Source organism: Heterodontus francisci, chromosome 3 (genome assembly GCF_036365525.1).
Source record: "Heterodontus francisci isolate sHetFra1 chromosome 3, sHetFra1.hap1, whole genome shotgun sequence".
Classification (NCBI taxonomy): domain Eukaryota; kingdom Metazoa; phylum Chordata; class Chondrichthyes; order Heterodontiformes; family Heterodontidae; genus Heterodontus; species Heterodontus francisci.
In genome coordinates this window covers 165,950,872-165,972,589 of record NC_090373.1, presented here as the reverse complement: position 1 = coordinate 165,972,589, position 21,718 = coordinate 165,950,872, and the positions used below count along the sequence as shown (strand labels likewise).

Below are 21,718 nucleotides of genomic sequence, written 5' to 3'. Positions count from 1 at the left end.
TGCAAAGATATCTGTTAAGGCCCCAGCTATTTCCTCTCGCTTCCCTCAGTAACCTGGGATAGATCCCATCCAGACCTGGGGACTTGTCCACCTTAATGCCTTTTAGAATACCCAACACTTCCTCCCTCCTTATGCCGACTTGACCTAGAGTAATCAAACATCTGTTCCTAACCTCAACATCCGTCATGTCCCTCTCCTCAGTGAATACCGATGCAAAGTACTCGTTTAGAATCTCACCCATTTTCTCTGACTCCACGCATAACTTTCCTCCTTTGTCCTTGAGTGGGCCAATCCTTTCTCTAGTTACCCTCTTGCTCCTTATATATGAATAGGTAGGAAAGTAACTTGTGAAGAGGACGTAAGGAGACTACAAAGGGATATAGATAGGTGAAGTGAGTGGGCAAAGACCTGGCGAATGGAGTATAATGTGGGAAAATGTGAAATTGTCCACTTTGGCAGGAAGAATAAAAAAGAAGCATATTATCTATTTGGTGAGAGATTACAGAGCTCTGAGATGCAGAGGGATCCGGGTGTCCTAGTGCATGAATCACAAAAGATAGGTATGCAGGTACAGCAAGTAATTAGGAAAGCTAACAGAATGTTATCGTTTATCGCGAGGGGAATTGAATACAAAAGAAGGGAGGTTATGCTTCAGCTATACAGGACATCTGGAGTACTGTGTACAGTACTAGTCGTCTTTATTTAAGAAAGGATGTAAATGCTTTGGAGGCAGTACAGAGGTTTACTGGAATGATATTTGGAATGGGCGGGCTGTATTATGAGGAAGGATTGGACAGGCTAGGCTTGTATCCGCTGGAATTTAGAAGAGTAAGAGGTGACTTAATTGAAACCGAAGGTCCTGAGAGGTCTTGACAGGGTGGATATGGAAAGAATGTTTCCCCTTCTGGGAGAATCTAGAATTAGGGGTCACTGTTTAAAAATATGGGGTCACCCATTGAAGACAGAGATGAGGAGAAATTCTTTCAGAGGGTCGTGACTCTTTGGAATTCTCTTCCTCAAAAGGCAGTGGAAGCAGAGTCTTTGAATATTTTTAAGGCGGTGGTAGCTAGATTCTTGATAAGCAAGGGGGTGAAAGGTTATCGGGGGGAGGTGGAAATGTGTTGTAATCAGTTCAGCCATGAACTTATTGAATGGCGGAGCAGGCTCGAAGGGCTGAGTGGCCCACTCCTGCTCCTAATTTGTATGTTTGTATTTCTACCAGAGCAGAGAAGGCCAAGAGGAAATTTAATGGAGGGAGTGAATCATGAGGGTTTTTTAAATTTTGATGAGGTGAATCAAAAAGGACTGTTTCCTCTGATTGGAACATCAGTGACCAGTGCCATCAATTTAAAATTTTCATATAATAGAGAAATTAGGAATAATTCTTAAGTTGGCGCATTTACTGCAGGACGTACTCGAGGTGCAGATTATTCCATCTTTGCCTTGAATTGTTCACATTTTTTTTGCTTCAAACGATGCTGCAGGAATTTGGGAGAGTGAGATAGTGGGATTAATTTTGAGTTGCAATAGTAAGAGCCAAAGCAGATATAATGGACCATATGGCCACTTCCTGAGGTATGTATTTCTAGGCTCTAGATAAGAAATGTAACAAGTGTTTCCTTTAGGCTGTACGGCAATTGGGAATGTACCATTCAGGGAACAAACAGGCCGCGCACAGGCAACGGTCCCTTTAAGCTGTGTGTCAATCTTAAAGACCATGCAGTGCAACAAGCTGGCTGTGCAGTTAGCAAGGAGAAGTTAGAGGGAACATTAGATGTAACTTCCAGAAGACTTGCAATTTCAAGCTTCTGTGGATATTACAACTTACTACGTACTTATAGCAGATAGAATTATCATTCAAAAGATCAAGATGTGAATCTTGATTTACTTTTAGACAAATATGTTAGTCCACATATGTAGAACAGTCTAAATTTTAATTTTCTATGTACTTCGAAACATTTAAGTAATTTCTGAATAAATCTAATGCGTTCCACTTTTATTATAACCCATGAAAGAATATTATGAAAAATCCCTACAAATTGTCAAGGTTTACAGTGTGTGAAATTGGGTTCTAAAATTGTATTCTATTTATATTGAAGAATAATTTTTGGATTTTTTTTATAGATTGGTGACAGCATTGTTCTCAAAGCCAGAGAGACCCTTGAGCGTGCAATAAAGTTGGTCAATGAGACAAAGAAGTGGGGCGCTCATGTTGTGTATGGAGACACTGATAGGTATCAACTGTTGATCAAACTATAATTAACGACAATGTCAAATTACTATTTAACAGCGAATTTAACAAATACAAGACTTCTATGTAGTTAGCAAAGATCACGCAAGTAGATATAAACGGGTATGATATAGTCGGGATTACGGCGACATGGCTGCAAGGTGACCAGGGATGGGAAATGAACATGCAGGGGTATTCAGGAAGGACAGACAAAAAGCAAAAGGCGGTGGAGTTGCATTGCTGGTTAAAGAGGAAATTAACACAATAATGAGGAAAGATATTAGCTCTGACGATGTGGAATCTGTATGGGTAGAGCTGAGAAACACTAAGGGGCAAAAAACATTAGTGGGGGTTCTATATAGACCCCCAAACTGTAGTGGTGATGTTGGGAATGGCATTAAACAGGAAATTAGAGATGCATGCAATAAAGGAACATCTGTAATTATGGGTGAGTTTAATCTGCGTAAAGATTGGGCAAATCAAATTAGTCACAATACCGTAGAGGAGGAATTCTTCGTGTGTATACGGGATGGTTTTCTGGACCAATGCGTTGAGGAACCAACTAGAGAACAGGCCATCCGAGACTGGGTATTGTGTAATGAGAGAGGAATAATTGACAATCTAGTGGTGCGAGACCCCTTGGGGATGAGCAATCATAATATGCTAGAATTCTTCATCAAGATGGAAAGTGACGTAGTTGATTCTGAGACTAGGGTCCTGAATCTTAGTAAAGGAAACTACGAAGGTATGAAGCACGAGTTGGCTTTGATGGATTGGGAAACGTTACTTAAAGGGGTGACGGTGGATAGGCAATGGCAAACACTTAAAGAGCGCATGGATGAACTGCAGCAATTGTTTATCCCTGTCTGGCGCAAAAGTAAAACAGGAAAGGTAGCCAAACCATGGCTTACAAGGGAAATTAGAGATAGCATTAGATCCAAGGAAGAGGCATATAAATTTGCCAGAAAAAAACAACAGACCTGAGGATTGGGAGCAGTTTCGAATTCAGCAAAGGAGGACCAAGGGATTGATTAAGAGGGGGAAAATAGAGTAGGAGAGCAAGATTGCGGGGAACATAAAAACTGACTAGGTATGTGAAGAGAAAAAGATTGGTGAAGACAAATGTAGGTCCCTTACAGTCAGAAACGGGGGAATTTATTATGGGGAACAAATAAATGGCTGACCAACTAAGTGCATACTTTGGTTCTGTCTTCACAAAGGAGGACACAAATATCATACCAGAAATGTTTGGGAACGCAGGGCTTAGTGAGTGAGAGGAACTGAAGGAAATCAGTATTAGTAGAGAAATGGTGTTGGGGAAATTGGGATTGAAGGCCGATAAGTCCCCAGGACCTGATGGTATGCATCCCAGAGTACTTAAGGAAGTGGCCCTAGAAATAGTGGATGCATTGGTGGTCATCTTCCAAAAATCTGTAGACTCTGGAACAGTTCCTACAGATTGGAGGGTAGCTCATGTAACCCCACTATTTAAAAAGGGAGGTCGAGAGAAAGCAGGGAATTATAGACCAGTCAGCCTGACGTCAGTAGTGGGGAAAATTCTAGAGTCCGTTATCAAAGATTTTATAGCAGAGCACTTGGAGAACTGTGGTATAATTGGGCAGAGTCAGCATGGATTTACGAAAGGCAATCATGCTTGACAAATCTGCTAGAATTCTTCGAGGATGTAACTAGTAGAGTTGATGAGGGGGAGCCAGTGGATGTGGTTTATTTGGATTTTCAAAGGCTTTCGACAAAGTCCAGCATAAGAGATTGTCGAAAGCCTTTTGAAAGTCCAAAGTCCCACATAAGAGATTAGTGTGTAAAATTAAAGTGCATGGGATTGGGGGTAGTTTATTGCGATGGATAGAAAATTGGTTGGCAGACAGGAAACAAAGAGTAGGGATAAATGGGTCTTTTTCCAAATGGCAGGCAGTGACTAGTGGGGTACTGCAGGGATCGGTGCTAGGACCCCAGCTATTCACAATATACATTAATGATTTAGATGAGGGAGCTGAATGTAATATCTACAAATTTGCAGATGAGACAAAACTGGGTGGGAGGGTGAGTTGTGAGGAGGATGCAGAGAGGCTTCAGGGTGATTTGGACAAGTTGAGTGTGTGGACAAATGCGTGGCAGATGCCGTATAATGTGGATAAATATGAGGTTATCCACTTTGGTAGTAAAAACAGTAAGGCAGATTATTATCTGAACAGCTATAAACTGAGAGGGGAATATGCAGCAAGACCTGGGTGTTCTCGTACACCAGTCGCTGAAGGTAAGCATGCAGGTCCAACAGGCGGTAAAAAAGGCAAATGGTATGTTGGCCTTCATAGTGAGAGGATTTGAGTACAGAAGCAGGGATGTCTTGCTGCAATTATACAGGGCCTTGGTGAGGCCACACCTGGAATATTGTGTGCAGTTTTGGTCTCCTTATCTGAGGAAGGATGTTCTTGCTATAGAGGGAGTGCAGCGAAGATTTACCAGACTGATGGCGGGACTGATGTATCAGGCGAGATTGAGTCGGTTAAGATTATATTCGCTGGAGTTCAGAAGAGTGAGGGGGGATCTCATAGAATTCTATAAAGTTCTAACAGGACTTGACCGTTTAGATGCAGGAAGGATGTTCCCGATGGTGGGGAAGTCCAAAACCAGGGGTCATAGTCTAAGGATACGGGGTAAACCTTTCAGGACTGTGAGAAATTTCTTCACCCAGAGAGTGGTGAACATGTGGAATTCACTACCACAGAAAGCAGTTAAGGCCAAAACATTGTATGTTTTTAAGAAGGAGTTAGATATAGCTCAAACAAAAACAAGAAATGCTGGAATCACTCAGCAGGTCTGGCAGCATCTGTGGAAATAGAAGCAGAGTTAACGTTTCGGGTCAGTGACCCTTCTTCGGAACTTTTGCTTTTAAGTTAGATATAGCTCTTGGGTCTAAAGGGATCAAAGGGTATGGGGAGAAAGCGAGAACAGGTTACTGAGTTGGATGATCAGCCGTGACTATAATGAATGGCGGAGCAGGCTCGAATGCCCGAATGGCCTACTCCTGCTCCTATTTTCTATGTTTCTATCAAAAGCAAACCTCAAATGCTGATAGTCTGGCCTGGAAATATTGGAAATTATTCTGATCATCCGAAAGAGAGGCTAACGTTTTAGGTATAACCTTTTTTCTCAACTGGTTTTTACATTGGAGTCTGGTTACTTGCAGTAAGTGGCTGCTCAAATAAGTACCCAGGTTTTGACTGGCATCATTCAGAAATGAGTTTCCTATAAGGGACTAGTTGGCCAACCTTGTGAAGAATATTTGGAAAGGAGAGAACACTAGGGTGGCATAATCAGTGTCACAGCTATGAGATTATTTATCTTGGGCCATCTTGCCTTAGAAGCTGAGGAGAGATATTTGGATACCAAGACAAAAAGCATCACCCACATTTCAATGGGTATGCTTGAAAATCTGAGGCATCAAAGATATTCTGACCACATATCCACGCCATCACTAAGACTGCCTATTTCCACCTCTGCAACATCACAGAATTGTTGCAGCAGAGAAGGAGGCCATTTGGCCCATCGTGTCTGCACTGGCTTTCTGAAAGAGCAGTTTACCTAGTGCCATTCCCCTGCCTTCTCCCTGTAGCCCTGCACATTCTTCCTTTTCAGATAACAATCCAATTCCATTTTGAATGTCTCAATTGAACCTGCCTCCACCACGCTGTCAGGCAGTGCATTCCAGATCTTAATTACTCGCTGTCTGGAAAAAAAATTTCCTCATGTTGCCATTGTTTTTACCAATTATCTTGTGCCGCCTTGTTCTCAATCCCTCCACCAATGGGAATAGTTTTTTCCTGTCTACTCTGTCCAGACCCTTCATGATTTTGAATACCTTTATGTGGCTCAGTGTCAAATTTTGTTTCATCATCCTGTGGGACTTCATATGCATTCCTGTAAAATAAAAGCAGAAAGTTCTGGAAATACACCATAGGTCAATCAGTATCTAAAGAGAAAAGGCACATTATTACCATTTTGGGTGTGTAACCCTTTAAGATAAAGATGGCAGTTTAAGAATTTGAATTTCATTGATTTTAAATCTGGAAATAAAAAGCTGGTATCAATAAAGCTGACTGAAGCTGTCGGATTATCCTAAAAAAATAGCCCAACTGGCTCAGTAATGCCCTTTTTAGGAAAGAAAACCTGCCGCCCTTACCAAATCTAGCCTACATGTGACTCCAGTCCTGCACCAAGGTGGTTATTTTCCTCTGACCTGGCCTAATGAGCCACAGTTATATCGGACACTTTCAAGGCAACTTGGGATGAGCAATACATCCCTGCTTTTCCAGCGACATACCCATCCTGAGAGCAAATAATAAAAAAAGGATATTTGTTTCATCAATTTTCTTTCTTTAATTAAATCAACAAATATGCTAATGAAGGAACAAATGAGTTGAATAACCTGAAAAGTGCTTAATTGAAAACTAGTTAGATGCTATAAAAGACCATTAGTAAGTACACAGACATAAAAAGAGCAAAATCTAGACCTAGTGGAGAACGAAAAGGTATTGGAAAGGCCCACACACACAACTGAAAAGCAGAAGAGGCCATGCTGCAAATGTAAATTAAAACAGAATCCATGGTTATTGTTGTAATTTTATGAGTCGATTTTGTTCTTGTGCAGCATGTTTGTGCTGTTGAAAGGAGCCACCAAGGAACAGGCCTTCAAGATTGGGCAAGAAATTGCTGATGCTGTGACTGCCACAAATCCAAAGCCTGTGAAACTGAAATTTGAGAAGGTAAGATGCCTCCTTTCAATAATGGAAAGAAAGTAGAGTACAAATCTACCTACCTTATTCTGTATTTCCTAACGGGCAGGTTGTTCTACAAAGATCCTGTCAAGTTGCTTGATCTTTGATATTACAACTTTTAAGAAAAATTTGAATATTGCAGGCCAGGTAACACCAATAAATTTCAAGGTGCTAATGCACTTTTCAAGCTCCTGCTTATTGTGGAGGGTCTGTTATGGCTACTTTAAGAGGCTGTCTGGGAAGCAGAGAACTAAAATCAAGTGGTGGGAGGTTCTAAGATTTTGTACGAAAGTTACACCTTCAAAGTTCTCAAACCACATATCACAACATGCTGCTTTTTTGTGACTGTCAATAATTTAACCATTTATCCTTGATTAAAAGGGATTAGATTAGATTAGAGATACAGCACTGAAACAGGCCCTTCGGCCCACCGAGTCTGTGCCGAACATCAACCACCCATTTATACTAATCCTACACTAATCCCATATTCCTACCAAACATCCCCACCTGTCCCTATATTTCCCTACCACCTACCTATACTAGTGACAATTTATAATGGCCAATTTACCTATCAACCTGCAAGTCTTTTGGCTTGTGGGAGGAAACCGGAGCACCCGGAGAAAACCCACGCAGACACAGGGAGAACTTGCAAACTCCACACAGGCAGTACCCGGAATCGAACCCGGGTCCCTGGAGCTGTGAGGCTGCAGTGCTAACCACTGCGCCACTGTGCCGCCATTCCTGAGAAGGTGTTTGGCAAAGGAGGCATGGGATACAGGGAAATTTGGCTGTCTGGATACAGAATTGGCTGGCCCATAGAAGACAGAGGGTGGTAGTAGATGGAAAATATTCAGCCTGGAGCTCGGTGGCCGGTGGTGTTCCGCGGGGATCTGTTCTGGGACCTCTGCTCTTTGTGATTTTTATAAATGACTTGGATGAGGAAGTGGAAGGCTGGGTTAGTAAGTTTACTGATGACACAAAGGTTGCTGGAGTTGTGGATAGTGTGGAGGGCTGTTGTAGGTTGCAACGGGACATTGACAGGATGCAGAGCTGGGCTGAGAAGTGGCAGATGGAGTTCAACCTGGAAAAGTGTGAAGTGATTCATTTTGGAAGGTCGAATTTGAATGCAGAATACAGGCTTAAAGACAGGATTCTTGGTAGTGTGGAGGAACAGAGGGATCTTGGGGTCCACGTCCATAGATCCCTCAAAGTTGCCACCCAAGTTGATTGGGTTGTTAAGAAGGCGTATGGGGTGTTGGTTTCCATTAACAGGGGGATTGAGTTTAAGAGCCGCGAGGTTATGCTGCAGCTCTATAAAGCCCTGGTTCAACCACACTTGGAATATTGTGTTCAGTTCTGGTCGCCTCATTATAGGAAGGATGTGGAAGCTTTAGAGAGGGTGCAGAGGAGATTTACCAGGATGCTGGCTGGACTGGAGGGCATGTCTTATGAAGAAAGGTTGAGGGAGCTAGGGCTTTTCTCATTGGAGCGAAGAAGGATGAGAGGTGACTTGATAGAGGTGTACAAGATGATGAGAGGCATAGATAAGAGTGGATAACCAGAGACTTTTTCCCAGGGGGCATAATTTTGAGGTGATTGGAGGAAGGTTTAGGGGAGATGTCAGAGGTAGGTTCTTTACACAGAGAGTGGTGGGTGCGTGGAATGCGCTGCCAGCAGTGGTAGTAGAAGCTGATACATTAGGGACATTTAAGCGACTCTTGGATAGGTACATGGATGATAGTAGAATTGAAGGGTATGAAGGTAGTTTGATCTTAGAGTAGGTTAAAGGGTCGGCACAACATCTTGGGCCGAAGGGCCTGTACTGTGCTGTACTGTTCTATGGTCTATGTTCTATGTAAAACATTGTTGTTTAATGTTCAGCTTAATGGCCTAAATGGGGTTGCAGATCATCATATTATTTGCACATCATCCCAATGTGCTGAAAATGATGCACAGCTCATCACATCCTCAACATTTCATGAAAACAATGCTTATTAAGATTAGAGAAAATGTAGAAATGGAGTTTGAGGAGTCCTTTATTAATCACATTTTGATTATTTGTGATATGCTATGTCATAACCAGAAGCCTCAAACCCTAAATGTTGTGGGGTCTTTTTTTGTTTTGCACTAATAGGTTTATTTGCCATGTGTCTTGCAATCAAAGAAAAGATACGTTGGTTATATGTATGAGAGTTTAGACCAAAAGGATCCTGTTTTTGATGCTAAGGGAATTGAAACTGTGCGGCGAGACACCTGTCCTGCCGTCTCCAAGGTATGATGTATTCTGTTATGTATCTTTTTTATTGCAGTATTCCTTCCGGTCACCAGCCAGTTTCCTGACATTGATTGCACCAATGAAAGAAAATAATTTCAAAGTTCAAGCATTTTATTTTGCATCAAAAAAGCTAAAGCTATGTGTTTTTGATACTGAAATAATCTTGGGATTATCTTAAACCGGTTTTACTTAGTATGACATTAAGGGTGTCTACTTCACAACAATACACAAATGGAAGCATAACTTGCAAATCTGTTTTGATGACTCCCAAACACATCTTAGCAGACATTGAGACCTTCATGTAGTGCGGATCAGGCTGTTGTCCAGAGCATCTGAACCCAGGTAGATCAGAACAAAGGCACTGTCTGCACATAACAGTAGTATTTCATAGTCAAACATGGTAAATAATTTACACCCAGCCTGCTCCCAAATAACAGTCAATGAGAAATGTCCAGTCAGTCTGTTTCTGGTGTTTGAGATGTCTGTTAGCCTGAACACTGGGAGAACTCACAGCTACTCTTCATATAGCCCTTTGGCATCTTTTATGACCACCTACAATCAGAAAATTGCAGGTTCAAGTCCCATTCCAAGCTCTAAGTAGATAATATAAGTTGTTGACACTTGTCGGAGGTGCTGATCAAATGGGACATCAGTTTAATGTCTTACCTGAAGACTGCACCTGTGACAGTCAAGTGCCAATATAGATTATCTAAGTCTTGGAATGATGCTTGAACCTGCAATCTTCAGACTCTGAAGTGAGACTTCTACCCAGCTCAGCTGACACGCTAATTAGAAATGGCCATTTTGACACATACAGTTAATACTACTCGAACTTCTGGCCAAGTAAAAAAAATGAATGCCTACTACTCCACAATCTCTTAAACAAGCAACAAATATCAATGGATTTTAATGAAGTTACACTGCTTTGTAGCAGGTGAGATGGATAGTTCTCAGCTGACCTGAGTCTCTGCAGTTGTAGTAGTTATGGCTGAACAAAGCATCTTCTATTGTCTGAAGTCTCTTTAAAAAGACTTGGATTCAGAGAAATGAGAGCTCTGTATAGAAGAGGTGCTTATTTGCTTTTTGAAGTGTAATAAATTATAAACTGATCAAGTTGTCATCGATCAATTGGCTTGGGTGTTATTTTTAATGAGGTTATGGATATATGGAGTTAGTTTTGAACTAAATGTAGTACTTTACCAGCTTTGTGTATCACAGGACTGTTTGATGTTGTTTCACTTGTGAACCTTTCCTCAGATTCTAGAGCGCTCAATAAAGCTATTGTTTGAAACAAGAGATATCAGCCAGATCAAGCAGTATGTTCAGAGGCAGTGCACAAAGGTACTGGAAGGGAAGGCCAGCATGCAGGATCTGACTTTTGCCAAAGAGTACCGGGGGAGTAATTCATACCGTCCTGGGGCATGTGTCCCTGCTCTTGAACTGACCAGGTGAGTGCTGCTGATGGAGCCAAGTCTAGAATGTCCATTGGTTTCAGAAAAGACGGATTGTTGTTGGTTCTGTTGAGTGGTTTGAAACACAAATCTGTGAGTGAAGCATTTAAGTCAACACAAGCCTATGGGAGTCTGAAGAAAATGGCTCTCCATTAGAACAAAGCTATTAGAATGTGAACTAATGCATTGTAGTAAATTACATTTCACAGCTGTCTCCCCTTCTCTGGAGGATTTGTAAATCTTATTTGAATAAAAATTTTGATTAAAAGTTTAATTAGACCTGTAATAAAATCAAAAGGATATTTAAGTACAAACAGGAGTGAATGAAAACGAATGAAGGTAAAGTTGAAACATTAAATTAACATTTATAGAAATATTCGCAAGGATAATGCTGATTTATTTCTGTCATGCATTCAACATCCTGGAGAATTTTTAAATCAGTGTGGTGCAAGAGCATAACTTCCTCCAACTTTATTAAGACCAACAAATCCCCATGGCCACATAATGTGTATCCTAAATTGTTAAAGAAAGTGTAATGTGTTAGAAATTGTAATGGAAGAATCACCAAGCATTGGTGAGGTCAAACAGGACTGGACACAGGCAATTGGACTGTTTAAAAAGGATGAAGAAACTAATCCAAGCAACTACAGAGCCATTAGTCTAACAATGAGATACAATAATGGATCTATATAAGGGTCAGGTTAGACCAATCACGACATATCAATAACAACAAACATGTTTCATAGATATAGAAGAGGAAGATCCTACCAAATAACATTGATTTCTTTGTGTTATGGCCACGTGGTGAGGGGTTTGGGTGGTTCCTATTGTTCAACTCCCACCTGACCGCAGCTAGTATTTTTTTTGTTAAGGTTTAACCCTTTTTTGTTTTGTCAAATAGACAGTGACAGGTTTTTTTGTAGATGTAAAACAGAATGTTAATTATTTTATTGAACAATACACCTTATCCCAAAATTATCACCTGCATCCACTCGTGCATTCGCTTGTGTGCATGTGCACACACATATGCACATACATATACAAGAGAAGACAGATCGAGAGGAAAAGGGGTAAGTGATTTTTAAGTGGGCTAGGTTTCAGGAGTCACGGTAAACCTGTTGAATTCTTTCGGAAGTCAAGTTCCCATTGGTTGCAGGCCTGAGGTGTTTGTTGGTTTCTGTCTTGGTTGAAATTTCAATTGAAAACAGTAGATCACTTCTTGACTGCTGCATAAATAACGATGTAGAATTCTACAGCAGGACTCTTCCCTTCTGGCTTGCAGGATTTCTCCCAGCCCCTGATCTGGAAATAAGCTTCTTGGTGATGCTTCTTTCTGGGTCTCTCTCTCTTCAGAGAGTGGCCTTTTAAGGTCAAAAATGGTTTCACATCTTTAACTCTGTAGGGCGATGTAGATCTCCCTCCCTGTGGTGACTAGGATGTGGCTACTTCACACCACCTTGGGTTTCAAAAGAGCCCATTTAATTCAGGAATGTTTCAGGATGGGTGTAATTGACCCCTCCCAGCTCAAAAGGTATTCCTTTGTCCCTGTCAGACAGTTTGAATATATCAAGGCCGGGTCATTTGTCTTCGTCCATTTTTAGTAATATTGTCCATTTTTAAAAAGGTAAAGTCAATTTTTATAACCCTTCAGTTTTAGTCTGTGTTTTTTCATCATCGCACTTCTTGTTCACATGACCGGTAAAACATACTCCACTCAAGATGGGCAACATCATTCCAAGCCATCGAGAATTCCATTATTTATTTATTCATATATAAGGAGAAAGAGGGTAACTAGAGAAAGGATTGGCCCACTAAAGGACAAAGGAGGAATGTTATGCTTGGACTCAGAGAAAATGGGTGAGATTCTAAACGAGTACTTTGCATCGGTATTCACCGAGGAGAGGGACATGACGGATGTTGAGGTTAGGAACAGATGTTTGATTACTCTAGGTCAAGTCGGCATAAGGAGGGAGGAAGTGTTGGGTATTCTAAAGGGCATTAAGGTGGACAAGTCCCCAGGTCCGGATGGGATCTATCCCAGGTTACTGAGGGAAGCGAGAGAGGAAATAGCTGGGGCCTTAACAGATATCTTTGCAGCATCCTTAAACACGGGTGAGGTCCCGGAGGACTGGAGAATTGCTAATGTTGTCCCCTTGTTTAAGAAGGGTAGCAGGGATAATCCAGGTAATTATAGACCGGTGAGCCTGACGTCAGTGGTAGGGAAGCTGCTGGAGAAGATACTGAGGGATAGGATCTATTCCCATTTGGAAGAAAATGGACTCATCAGTGATAGGCAACATGGTTTTGTGCAGGGAAGGTCATGTCTTACCAACTTAATAGAATTCTTTGAGGAAGTGACAAAGTTGATTGATGAGGGAAGGGCTGTCGATGTCATATACATGGACTTCAGTAAGGCGTTTGATAAGGTTCCCCATGGCAGGCTGATGGAGAAAGTGAAGGCGCATGGGGTCCAAGGGGTACTAGCTAGATGGATAAAGAACTGGCTGGGCAACAGGAGACAGAGAGTAGCAGTAGAAGGGAGTTTCTCAAAATGGAGACGTGTGACCAGTGGTGTTCCACAGGGATCCGTGCTGGGACCACTGTTGTTTGTGATATACATTAATGATTTGGAGGAAAGTATAGGTGGACTGATTAGCAAATTTGCAGACGACACTAAGATTGGTGGAGTAGCAGATAGTGAAGGGGACTGTCAGAGAATACAGCAGAATATAGATAGATTGGAGAGTTGGGCAGAGAAATGGCAGATGGAGTTCAATCAGGGCAAATGCGAGGTGATGCATTTTGGAAGATCCAATTCAAGAGTGAACTATACAGTAAATGGAAAAGTCCTGGGGAAAATTGATGTCCAGAGAGATTTGGGTGTTCAGGTCCACTGTTCCCTGAAGGTGGCAACGCAGGTAAATAGAGTGGTCAAGAAGGCATACGGCATGCTTTCCTTCATCGGACGGGGCATTGAGTACAAGAGTTGGCAGGTCATGTTACAGTTGTATAGGACTTTGGTTCGGCCACATTTGGAATACTGCGTACAGTTCTGGTCGCCACATTATCAAAAGGATGTGGATGCTTTGGAGAGGGTGCAGAGGAGGTTCACCAGGATGTTGCCTGGTATGGAGGGCGCTAGCTATGAAGAGAGGTTGAGCAGATTAGGATTATTTTCATTAGAAAGACGGAGGTTGAGGGGGGACCTGATTGAGGTGTACAAAATCATGAGAGGTATAGACAGGGTGGATAGCAAGAGGCTTTTTCCCAGAGTGGGGGTTTCAATTACTAGAGGACACGAGTTCAAAGTGAAAGGGGAAAAGTTTAGGGGGGATATGCGTGGAAAGTTCTTTACGCAGAGGGTGGTGGGCACCTGGAACGCGTTGCCAGCGGAGGTGGTAGATGCGGGCACGATGGAGTCTTTTAAGATGTATCTAGACAGATACATGAATGGGCAGGAAGAAAAGAGATACAGAACCTTAGAAAATAGGCGACATGTTTAGAGAGAGGATCTGGATCGGCGCAGGCTTGGAGGGCCGAAGGGCCTGTTCCTGTGCTGTAATTATCTTTGTTCTTTGTTCTTTGTAACCCTTCTATCTTCCCAACGCAGATCCATCCAGTCTGTCCCACACAGTTGTGATGCCTTATGCGTCACATTAATATACACTTTCCACCCACTCTGAGCCATGTAATCTTCCAGGACAGGTGTAAAGTCAGAACAATCGGGGGATTGCTGGGGGTGGGGAAACACCTAGACTATATGACTGATCAAAACTAGTTCAGAATATCACATCACATTGTCCCTGTTTTACATAACATGATAAATACTTCTAACATGAGATGTTCTCTGCCCCAGCCAGAAAGCAGTCCAGCTCTTTCTTGAAGGAATACAATAAATCAGCATTCACCACACCAGCCAGTTACCTGTTCCACAGGTCCTTTCTTCTCTGGGAAAAGGAGAATTGCCTAGTATCCAACCTAATTCTGCCCATATGTAATTTGTAAGCGTGACTCCTCTTCCTGTAACCTATCCAGTTGAAATAACTGGCCTACGTAAACAGAATCTAGTCTTTTTAATTTTATAAACCTTGCTCGAATCGCCCGTAAGTTTACACATCTCTAAATTATAGAGACACAGCTCGTTGAACCAATCTGGGCAACTAAGGTGTTTTAAATTGAGGGTTAATATTATAGACCTCCCTTTCCAAAGCCTCAACATTCCCCATCAAAACCGGACATAATTTAATTGTGTTTAATTTAATAGTTTTGTACAAGCACATTGGTATAAAGGCCTGCTCGGGTCTGCAAAAAAAAAGCCCCGACCCAAGCCCGACAGAACCACATCCGACCGAGTCCTTCCATTTTTTTCCCGCACCCGACCCGTCTATCAGTTAAGTAACCTTCTGTTTCTTGCTTTGTTGCTGATCTGCGCAAGCTTAAAATAACAGTAACAAACCACTTTTCTGGTCCAATAATTAAATTAACATTGGAGCCACTTACCTGTGATGGTGTGTCCGACCCGAGCCCGAATGCCAGACCCGGAAGTGCAACCCAACTCGACCTGTACCCAACACATGTCATTGGGTCCCGTCGGGTTCGGGTCGGGTAGCAGGTCTTTACAATGTATACTTTGTTTTGTAGTGAATTGTCCTGTAAATACATTGTGGAAACCCAGTGCACCTTAGCCACAATTTCACTGTATTGGTCATAAACCTTTCAGATCTGGTTTTCCCCATACCTTTTTTTTCCCTGAAGGGTGTATGTATTTAGAATTTGAACTTCACACATGCATAATGCTACAATTTTCTAAGTTAAACATCATTTGCCAAACACAGATCTAGATGTGCTGGGCACTAGCCTGTTTGTAGTAGTTGAGCAGCCACTACAATCCCAACTCCAGTATTTTACAGCAGTAATAAAATGAGAAGGATATTTAAGTGCAAGCACAGAGGTGAATGAAAACTTTATCAGCATAATTACACCATTGAATGTGGATAAATAGTTTAACATAAGAAATAAGAGCAGGAGTAGACCATATGGCCCCTGGAGCCTGTTCTGCCATTCAGTACGATCATGGCTAATCTGCCTCAACTCCAGTTTCTTATCCGCCTTTATAGGCCTTTGATTTCCTGAGAGATCAAAAATCTTTCCATCCTCAGTCTTGAATATATTCGATGATGGAGCTTCCACAGCCCTCTGCAGTAGAGAATTCCAAAGATTCATGACCCTGTGAGTGAATAAATGTCTCCTCATCTCAGTCCCAAATGATCAACTCCTTATCCTGAGGCTGTCTCCCCATGTTCTGGATTCCCCAGCCAGGGAAAGTAACCTCTGGGTTGACCCTGTCAAGCCCCTTCAGAATCTTGAATGTTTCAATGAGATCACCTCTCATTCTTCTTTACAGAGAATATAGACCCAGTTTACTCAGCCTCTCATCATAGGACAACCCTCTTATCCCAGGCACTAATCTACTGAACCTTCTCTGTACCTCCTCCAATGCAAGTATATTCTTCCTTTGATATGGAGACCAAAGCTGCTGTCAGTACTCCAGGTGTGGACTCACTGAAGCCCTATTCAATTATAGCAAGACTTCCATATTCTTGTATTCCAATTCCCTTGCAGTAAAGGTTAAAATGCCATTTTCCTTCTAATTGCTTGCTGTGCCTGCATGCCAGCTTTGTGTTCCCTGTATACCAAAGTGTCTTTGAACATCAATATTTATAAGTTTCACACTTTAAAAAAAAAAAAAATTCTGCTTTTCTATTCTTACTACCAAAATGCATAATTTCATAGAGTCAGAGAGTCATACAGAATAGAAACAGGCCCTTCAGACCACCGTGTCCATGCCAACCATAATGCCTATCTATACTAATCCCATCTGCCTTCATTAATTCCATATCTCTCTATGCCTTGCTCATTCAAGTACCTGTCCAGATGCCTCTTAAATGTCGCTACTGTTCCTGCCTCCACCACCTCCTCAGGCAGCTCATTCCACATACCCACTATTCTTTGTGTGAAAAATTTACCCCTTTGATCCCCTTTAAACCTCCCTCTTCTCACCTTTAAATCTATGCCCTCTAGTTTTAGTCACCCCTACCATGGGAAACAGACTCTGGCTATCTACCCTATCTATGCCTCTCATAATTTTATATACCTCTATCATGTCCCCTCTCAGCCTCCTTCGCTCCAGAGAAAGCAGACCCAGCCTATCCAATCTCTCTTTATAACTCAAGCCCTCCAAACCAGGCAACATCCTTGTGAATCTTTTCTGCACCCTCTCTAGCTTAGTTTTTTTAGTTTTAGAGATACAGCACTGAAACAGGCCCTTCGGCCCACCGAGTCTGTGCCGACCATCAACCACCCATCCATACTAATCCTACACTAATTCCATATTCCTACCACATCCCCACCTGTCCCTATATTTCCCTACCACCTACCTACACTAGGGGCAATTTTTAACGACCAATTTACCCATCAACCTGCAAGTCTTTGGCATATGAGAGGAAACCGGAGCACCCGGAGGAAACTCACGCAGACACAGGGAGAACTTGCAAACTCCACACAGGCAGTACCCAAAATTGAACCCGGGTCGCTGGAGCTGTGAGGCTGCGGTGCTAACCACTGCGCCACTGTGCCGCCCTTAATCACATCTTTCCTGTAGTGCGGCGACCAGAACTGCACACAGTACTCCAAATGCGGCCTAACCAACGTTATGTACAACTGTAACATGACGTCCCAACTCTTGTACTCAATGCCTCGGCCGATGAAGGCAAACATGCCATACGCCACCTTCACCACCCTGTCTACCTGTGTTGCCACTTTCAGGGAACTATGTACTTGCACCCCAAGGTCTCTCTGCTCAACAACACTCCCCAGGGCCCTGCCATTCACTGTATATGTCCTGCCCTGGTTTAACTTCCCAAAATGCATCACTTCACACTTGTCTGCATTAAATTCCATTTGCCACTCCCTTGCCCACTTTCCCAGTTGATCTATATCCTGTTGTAACCTTAGACAACCTTCTTCACTGTCCACTATACCACCAATTTTGATGTCATCTGCAAACTTACTAATCATGCTCCCTACATTCACATCCAAGTCATTAATACAAACAACAGAGGGCCCAGCACCGATCCCTGCGGCACACCACTGGTCACCGGCCTCCAATCTGAAAAACAGCCCTCCACTACCACCCTCTGCCTCCTATCACCAAGCCAATTTTGTATCCAATTTGCTAACTCACCATGGATCCCATGTGTTCGAACCTTCTGGACCAGCCTACCATGCGGTACCTTGTCAAAGGCCTTGCTAAAGTCCATATAGACAACATCCATCGCCCTGCCCTCGTCAAACCTCTTGGTCACCTCCTCGAAAAACTCAATCAAATTCATGAGACATGATTTCCCACACACAAAGCCATGCTGACTATCCCTAATCAGACCATGCCTTTCCAAATGCTTATAAATCCTGTCTCTCAGAATCCCTTACAATAACTTTCCCACCACTGGTGTAAGGCTCACCCGCCTGTAGTTCCCTGGCTTATCCCTGCTGCCCTTCTTAAATAAAGGCACAACATTAGCTATCCTCCAATCTTCCGGTACCTCACCCATGGCTAACGATGATACAAAAATCTCTCTGCCAGGGCCCCAGCAATCTCCTCCCTTGCTTCCCATAGCATCCTAGGACACACCTGGTCAGGCCCTGGAGATTTATCCACCTTTAATGTGCTTCAATACCTCCAACACCACCTCCTTTGTAATGGTGATATGCTCCAGGATATCGCTGTTCCCTCCCTTGAACTCACTAGCTTCCATGACCACCTCCACTTCCCCACATTATACTCCATTAACCACCTTGTTGCAAATGTTAAATTAACATTTATAGAAGTATTTACAAGACGGTAATGCTAACTTATGATCCAGTTTCTAAGACCAATTTCATGGCATTGCCCACTGACTACCGTTCCATTGATCACCCTCTCTTCAAAGCGATCCAGCTGGCAACTGTGCCCGAGGCTGAACCTGTGCTGTCTTGTCCTGCTTGTATCTGAAAGTATTTTCTTGGGTTTACCTTCCTGTCATCTGTCTGGTATGAGGTCCCCTTTGAGTCAGATGTTTGAGCCTGAAGAGCACTGACATATCAAGGTGTTCCTCTGACAGCAAAGATTAACCCTGTTGCTTTTCCCTGCACTGCTTCTGTGGATGGGCCCCTTATGCTGTGCCTATCTGCAGCGTCATATTTAGTGAGGTCTCTCCTGTCTGTGACCGAGATTCGCTTATAACTGTTCTCTATATTATTCCTTTTAGCCAGTTACTGATCCACATCCATGTCTGGTCATTGATAATTGTTGACCTGGGTTCCTTCGGCAGTACTTATGCAAATGACTTTCGGAATTTGAGGTGCGCAGTTGTATGGCTTCCATCTCTTATCAGTTTGGACCATCAGCTCTTAATCCATTTAACACCACCCAAATAAATGACAGTGTAAATTGCCCCTTTTTTGTTAAACAAAAATACCCATCACGAGTGATGAGAACACTGCTAGGTCTGGCAAAAGGAAAAAACTGAGGTTGATCGCAACTTGTTGACTAACATTTATTGGGTTATTTTCAGAATTGGATCTTTCCACTTTGCTTCTGACAGTTGATTATATTTGTTTTCCAATTACTGAGGTCAGTTGAATGGGTCTGTCATCATTGGGCTGGCTTCTACCACCCTTTTTTGAATATGGGGACAATATTTGTTTTCAGTCTGTCAACCTTTGACTCCCTCAAAATGACATTTGGTGCTGAATATTTGTGCTCAGTTTTAATCAGCAATCAGTGGTGTGTTACAGGAAAACAACAAAAAGACTAACCCCAAAAGTGAAGATTTGAAGAAAGATCAGAGAAGCTTAAGGTTTACTGTCTGTAGAGAAACTGCCTCAGGGAAGACTGCAAAGTACGGAAAATATTAAATGTGTGTAGATGTCGTAAATCTATATTACTTCAAAATATAACTAGCATTTAGGACCTGGAACATGAATATACATAGATGAAAAGTACATTTGGTACAGGTACCAGGAAAAGAAAAATATTTGGTCATCGTACTGAGAATTTGAAACCCTTCTCCAGGTAAGGGAATGGGGGCAAAATAGGCAAAAATACTGGCGTTTGTCAAATGCACACCATGATTGGGAAGTTAATGCACTACAGAGATGGGCTTTGGGCTGAATAATCTTTTCTCATCCCCGACTCTTGTTTTATAATTTGAGACTGTAGTTTGTAGAAAACAGTTGCTGTTAAAGTATGGACCGTGGGTCACTCATAGCGCATTTACTGAAGTAAAGGCATCATGTTTAATGAGGCTTGTGGGAAATCATGTTACCCCGGCACTAACCCTGCATTTGTCAGCAGCATCCTAAATTAAAGGTGATTCTGCCGCCTTGCTGGGGGGTGGGGGTGGGGGGGTGGTGGAGAGCGCTGAGACAAAAAAGACAGCCTTTCAGATGCAGCGCAGCCAATGAAACAGCACATTTACTGGCACCTGAGGATAATGCAGTTCCGCACATGCTTTCTTTGGCCTTGAGAAGTGTGCAGTAAACAGAAATCATAACTTCAGCACAGTCTTGACAGTATAAATGGGTCAGATTCCATAGCGGTGAACATAAAATGTTCCTTTTTGAACTCTGCTCCTCCTGAAGAATAACTGCTGTAATATCTCCACTTACCTGCCCAAATGGTGTTGGTGTTGCAACATCAGAAGGTATCAACTCAAGTCATAAACATTAAAAACAAAATTGAAAAGACCAATCTATGAGCAGCTGTAAATTCAGACTAGCTCAGCCTCAGGTGCAAGGTCTCATTCTGATTTGCTAGTAAACATTATGTCCTTTTTATAGAAACAATGCTGAAACTTTGAAGGTAGCAAGTCAGTTGGGTGTGGTAGTGGCAGGGAAATGTTCCTTTACATTCTGTGTAATTGTACTGCTTTTGTACTATGAAATGCTGTTGTGCATTCAAATTACTTTCTCTAGCTTGCATCCTTTTTACCTTATAAGTTACAGAAGAGTGATCCCAAGCAGATATCGTGTTTAGGTTGTCATTTGTAACACTCCTTTCTTTCCAGTTGGAAAATGGTGACCCAGATCAATATATTCTTCTGAGTGGACAATATAAGCAATATTTAAGTTCCTTTTAAAACGGCTCTTTTTTTAAAACACTCCGCTGGTTTGTTGTCATTCTTTCTTTTGGGCCTCCTTATCTCGAGAGACAATGGATACGCGCCTGGAGGTGGTCAGTGGTTTGTGAAGCAGCGCCTGGAGTGGCTATAAAGGCCAAGTCTGGAGTGACAGGCTCTTCCACAGGTGCTGCAGAGAAATTTGTTTGTTGGGGCTGTTGCACAGTTGGCTCTCCCCTTGCGCCTCTGTCTTTTTTCCTGCCAACTACTAAGTCTCTTCGACTCGCCACAATTTAGCCCTGTCTTTATGGCTGCCCGCCAGCTCTGTTGTCATACCTAGCACAAAGGAAGATGGTTGTGGTTGTTGGAGGTCAATCATCTCAGTCCCAGGTCATCACTGCAGTAGTTTCTCTGGGTAGTGTATTGGGCCCAACACCTTTATACGAACATACGAATTAGGAGCTGGAGTAGGCCATTCAGCCCTTCGAGCCTGCTCCGCCATTCAGTAAGTTCATGGCTGGACTGATTACTCCACTTTTCCACCTACCCCCAATAACCTTTAACCCCCTTGCTTATCAAGAATCTATCTACCTCTGCCTTAAAAATATTCAAAGACTCTGCTTCCGCTGCCTTTTGAGAAAGAGAATTCCAAAGACTCGTGACCCTCTGAGAAAAAATTTCTCATCTCTGTCTTGAATGGGCGACCCCTGATTTTTAAACAGTGACCTCGAGTTCTAGATTTTCCCACAAGGAGAAACATCCTTTCCACATCCGCCCTGTCAAGACTCCTCAGGATCTTGTATGGTTCA

General features: G+C 42.5%; 1 protein-coding gene across 1 annotated transcript in view; it reads left to right on the top strand.

The window, feature by feature from the left end:
* rev3l (REV3 like, DNA directed polymerase zeta catalytic subunit) overlaps nucleotides 1-21,718 on the top strand; it is a 282,330-nt gene that overhangs the window by 244,548 nt on the left and 16,064 nt on the right. The window contains exons 26-29 of the mRNA XM_068027364.1: nucleotides 2,125-2,234; nucleotides 6,900-7,014; nucleotides 9,161-9,298; nucleotides 10,559-10,749. Coding sequence (XP_067883465.1) covers nucleotides 2,125-2,234; nucleotides 6,900-7,014; nucleotides 9,161-9,298; nucleotides 10,559-10,749 — 554 coding nt within the window. The remainder of the gene's footprint in view (nucleotides 1-2,124; nucleotides 2,235-6,899; nucleotides 7,015-9,160; nucleotides 9,299-10,558; nucleotides 10,750-21,718) is intronic.